General features: G+C 39.8%; 1 protein-coding gene across 1 annotated transcript; it reads left to right on the top strand.

Annotated features, from left to right (window-relative positions):
* The first annotated feature begins 833 nt into the window (after nucleotides 1–833).
* LOC116751927 (NADH dehydrogenase [ubiquinone] 1 alpha subcomplex subunit 12-like) lies at nucleotides 834–1,654 on the top strand. The gene is made up of 2 exons (XM_032628407.1): nucleotides 834–1,076; nucleotides 1,454–1,654. The coding sequence occupies exons 1-2, from the start codon at nucleotides 840–842 to the stop codon at nucleotides 1,652–1,654; spliced, it is 438 nt and encodes a 145-aa protein (XP_032484298.1). The 5' UTR covers nucleotides 834–839.
* The last annotated feature ends 3,222 nt before the right edge of the window (nucleotides 1,655–4,876 follow it).

Consider the following 4,876-nt stretch of genomic DNA (forward strand, 5'->3'; position numbering starts at 1 on the left):
GTTAAGTCAGAAGGCAGCTGGGGCTCTGACCTGAAAACAGGCCTCTCATTAGGACCAATCATTAGACCAGGACCAATCATTAGACCAAGTCTACACAGGGGTTACTTTACTTACTTTTCAAGTCTACACATGGGTTACTTTTACTTTTACTTACTTTTCAAGACACCAGAGACTATTCCTCTAGTCTTTTTTCACGTCTTTGATGAAAAGACAATTAGATGAGGAGAATGTGAAAATTCATCAAAAAACCGCAAATGTCCACTAAACAGCCATTGGAAGCTTGTGCTCCAATCTGCATTTACTATCTTAGCTTAAGCCAGGTCCCCAGTCCCTCTTGTGAGGTGCATGTCAACCAGATGGCCCCTGCATAGGCATTAACAATCCAACTGTTAACTTCCCAACCTTGGAACTTGCCTTCCTGCAAGGAGACTAAGTGAAAGCTGATTAGATACCTTTTACTTAGAAAGTCAATTCACAGACTAGATTTTCTGCCTTTAAACTTAATGTCCTTTAGGTGTGCCATTGCTTTTAGCCCGACTATCCCTGTTTTCTAATTTTCCCTTCCAGTTCTTATGCTTGTTCTATTTTTACAGCATAATTATTAGGAAAAAATTTGTTCCAGGAACAATCACAAAATAATCCAAACCCAATCAGTTGAATAACCACAGTCATCATCATTATCTTCATTGTTCTTATAAGAAGGTGGCAAGGTTAACCTGGTATAAAAAACAACAACAACAACAAAACAGATTCCAGCAAGCTTAAAATTCTTGAATGTTCTCTCTGTGTTAAATTCAAACTGAGGCAGTGTGCCAGAGAGGTGGGGCCTGTGGGACAAGATGGAGTTGATGCAGGTCCTGAAGCTCCAGCTACAGCATGTCAGTGGCCACAGCGGCCTCTGCGGCTATCCACAGGTTTTTCTCAGGGCAAATGATGTGAGGGTTGGCGCATTAGCGGGGAAACACAAATATGGAAACAAATGCTGCGAAGACAATAAGCAGTTTTTTGGCCGTCACCGATGGATTATATATACTACTGAAATGAATGGAAAAAACACATTCTGGGGGACTTCCCTGGTGGCACAGTGGTTAAGAATCTGCCTGCCAGTGCAGGGGACGTGGGTTCAATCCCTGGTCCCGGAAGATCCCACATGCCGTGGAGCAGCGAAGCCTGTGCGCCACAACTATTGAGCCTGCGCTCTAGACCCCACGAGCCACAACTACTGAGCCCATGTGCCACAACTACTGAAGCCCATGCACCTGGAGCCCGTGCTCTACAACAAGAGAAGCCACCGCAGTGAGAAGCCTGCGCACCGCAACCAAGAGTAGCCCTCGCTTGATGCAACTAGAGAAAGCCTGCATGCAGCAACAAAGATCCAACGCAGCCAAAAATAAATAAATATGTTAATTAATTAATTAATTTTGAAAAACACATTCTGGGGTGTGGATGGAAGCATGGCGCCCCCCCTGAACGGCATCGTTGGCTTCACTCTATGACTGATGATCCTCCAACAACAAAACCACCTACTGCTAGTAAATTCATGTGGACAAACCATAAATTCACCGTGAGTGGCACTCCACAACAACATGTACCTTATTCTACCACTAGAAAGAAGATTCAGGAGTGGATCCCACCTTCAATACCTTACAGGTAAAGACAATGAAAAACAATTTACATGTAAAATATGGGGCTTTTCCTGTAGTAGTATTTTTACTTCTTACTGTTAACTTGATTAAAGTTATTTGATAAATAAATAAGTAAGTTCAAACTGAGAAATTTACATTCTCTTTATGCCTTTTACCAAACTCCATATCCTAGTTCAAGAAAATAAGCTTTCAGGAGTGGTTTTTTTTTTGGAACAACTTAAATGGCAAGTCCAAAATCAATTGGTTCTGACACAACAGTGATTTTGATGAGTTAACTGCCAACGAATATACCATATGGATGAAATTTTTCCTGAAATGCATGTGGGTATGTTTAAGGGTAGAGCACTCGGGGCAAAACATATTCCAAGCTTTTCAAAAACCCACGTATTTGCAAAAATCATTTGATGCACTTTTTTTTTTTACTGATTCAAAATCTAGCCTATTTCAAGGACAAAGAATTCCTGATCTTTTCTAGGCACCTTTACTCTTTGTTTCTATATGAGCACTTTCCTTAGCATCCTCAGAGAGGGAAAATGTCCAGCTCCAGAAACTAGGAGCTTATCCACACCCTCAAGTCTACAAGCAAAGCAGCAGGCTGGGAAAAAGAGACACTGAAATTCATTTCCCGTGGAGTGGCTGATGTTGGGCTTCTCTGTTCAACTCTAGCAGCCCACAATTGCTCTGGTATTTTTCTTTAGCCACACCATCCTATTGATTCATATGGAGTTTAGGGTCAAGTCTTTTCTCCTGAACTGCTGTCAAGCCAAGTTTCCCCAATCCCACAATGGAAACCATCACTGAATTTTGAATTTAAATACAGGAACATATAGTTATCCTCATTAGCCTTTATCTTGTTGGTTTTGATTCACTGCTTTAGTATATTAAAGTTATTCTGAATCCTGACTCAGTCAGACATTCAGGAGGAGTTACAATATACAAGCACATCTGAATCTAATGTCAATGCATTTAGTGTTTAGTCTGTTATCAGTGGTATTCTAGATAAGATTCAGAATCCTTCTCAAACAGTGTTTCAATCCCTGCTACCAATTATTCTGGGTTGACATTTGAGATCACATTTATTCACTGTGCCTGATGTAGATATTCCCTTTTCTCTTCATTGGAATTATTCACAAATAAGCAGTCAAAATTACCATCTTTAGTACCTACATCTCTTGATCTAGATCTCTTTTAGAATTTCTGCCATAATAATCGTGTTCAGGTCATTTGAAAGCTACCTCCAAAACCTGGGACACACAGCTGAGTGCCTAGAATCACCTAGCTTTAATGGCAGGGTCACCTTCTCCCAGGTCCTCATCTTTTCCACATCATTAATCAGTGAACTTTTACCCGAAGCAACCTCTTGTGGGTTTGTGTGTGTGTGTGTGTGTGGAATCAGAACCCAAATTACTTTTATTTTTTTATTTTTTACATCTTTATTGGAGTATGATTGCTTTACAATAGTGTGTTAGCTTCTGATGTATAACAAAGTGAATCAGTTATACATATACATATGTTCCCATATCTCCTCCCTCTTGCGCCTCCCTCCCTCCCACCCTCCCTATCCCACCCCTCTAGGTGGTCACAAAGCACCGAGCTGATCTCCCTGTGCTATGCGGCTGCTTCCCACTAGCTATCTATTTTACGTTTGGTAGAGTGTATATATGACCATGCCACTCTCTCGCTTTGTCAAGCACTTGTCACTTCTATAGAAAAAATAAAAAGCAATAGACATTAACTATGATTTCTGTTGCTACCAAGCTAGGTAAAAAAATATGGAAAATACTTTCCTAATAAAAGATTATATAGACCAAAGACAAGAGAGTACTACTTCCTCCCTTTTATATTCCATCCAAGAGTCTCATCCATTGTGTTAACAATACCTGTGAGATGGTTCTTGTTTTCTATGTTCCATTGTCAAATTAATCTTGTTCATCACCTCTAAGTATTTGTATGCAGACTATAAATTTAGCGAAGGTGGGAGTTTTGACTTGCCTCCACAAGCCCCGTGCTGAATGTGGTACCTAGTATATGTTAGAAGGCCAATAAGTGTTTAATGAATGATGAATGTGAGATTTAAACACTATTTCTTATTGTTTTTTCCAAGAAGTATTAAGTTCTTCCACTGTCATAGTTTGTATATAAAAGCAGTTTGAATAAGAACGAACAATTTGCTATGTGTATCAGATTTAATTTTCTGAATTTGGTAAATCAGAAGAATTTACTTTGAAATCAAAGGTGGGAGTTACTGATTTTCAATCTCTCTCATCTCTCCCCATCTCTCTTCATCTTGAGACACACACGCGAACACACACACACAAACAACGGAGGAAGTTTAATGAGCGCATTATTTTGTTCAGTAACAGAAAGGGATTTGCACACAGAGCTATCCAGACTGTCCCTTCGTTCCCTCTCATGTACAAGAATATTTTTTGCTAAATGGGTGGTATGGGTTATGCCAGAGCTCTGGAATCAAAGAGGAGCAAAGGGCCTCCCATAAAAACAATCATCAGATTCATCTTGCTTAGCCAGGTAACCAGCTAACCAGGTAACCATTGACAATCCTATAACCTTCTGCATTCACCCAAAACAAACAAAACAGTGCCTGGTTCCAAAAGGAAGTAGGGGAGAAAATGAAATATTTCTGTCCCATTTACTTTTCAAACAAAAGACAAAATGTAAGGTAGGATGTAATACGAAAAGCCCAGGTTCAGTAAGATCACAGTAGCTAAGTCACTGTGGGTACAAAGTGTATATTTTTGAGTGTACCTGGTGCTTTCAAATCAGGACATTATAATAACTGAAAATTATAGGTCAGTGATGGAAACTCATGGTTAAGAGCACAGCCTTTGAGGTTATGCAGACCTGAGTTTGAGTTCCTGTTTTGTCACTTTCTTCCTGTGTGCCTTGAACTAATTATTTCATCTCTCTGTGCCTCAATTTCCTCAGCTGTAAAGGGGCTATTTGCAGTTTCTAATTAACGAGGTGGTTGTAAAAATTAAATGAAATAACACAGGTGAAGCCCTCGCAAAGTGCCTGGCACAAAGAAACACTTAATAAATGTTTATTATTATAGCCATGGGTCTTACATTAATCCAAGAGGAATTAATTTGGCAGGAAGGTTGATAGATTGAATAGAAATAGCTCAGAAGTGTCTTATCACCGAGAACATAGCCTTTCTGAGAAAGCAGCCGCCCAGCAAGGCCCATAGCTAATTACAGTTCATTTGGAAT

This window comes from Phocoena sinus, chromosome 3 (assembly GCF_008692025.1).
Source record: "Phocoena sinus isolate mPhoSin1 chromosome 3, mPhoSin1.pri, whole genome shotgun sequence".
Classification (NCBI taxonomy): domain Eukaryota; kingdom Metazoa; phylum Chordata; class Mammalia; order Artiodactyla; family Phocoenidae; genus Phocoena; species Phocoena sinus.

Coding starts and splice junctions, on each gene's coding strand:
- LOC116751927 (XM_032628407.1), top strand. CDS start 840: ATGGAGTTGATGCAGGTCCTGAAGCTCCAGCTACAGCATGTCAGTGGC. Junction 1,077..1,453: donor CATTCTGGGGGACTTCCCTG/GTGGCACAGTGG, acceptor TGTGGATGGAAG/CATGGCGCCCCCCCTGAACG.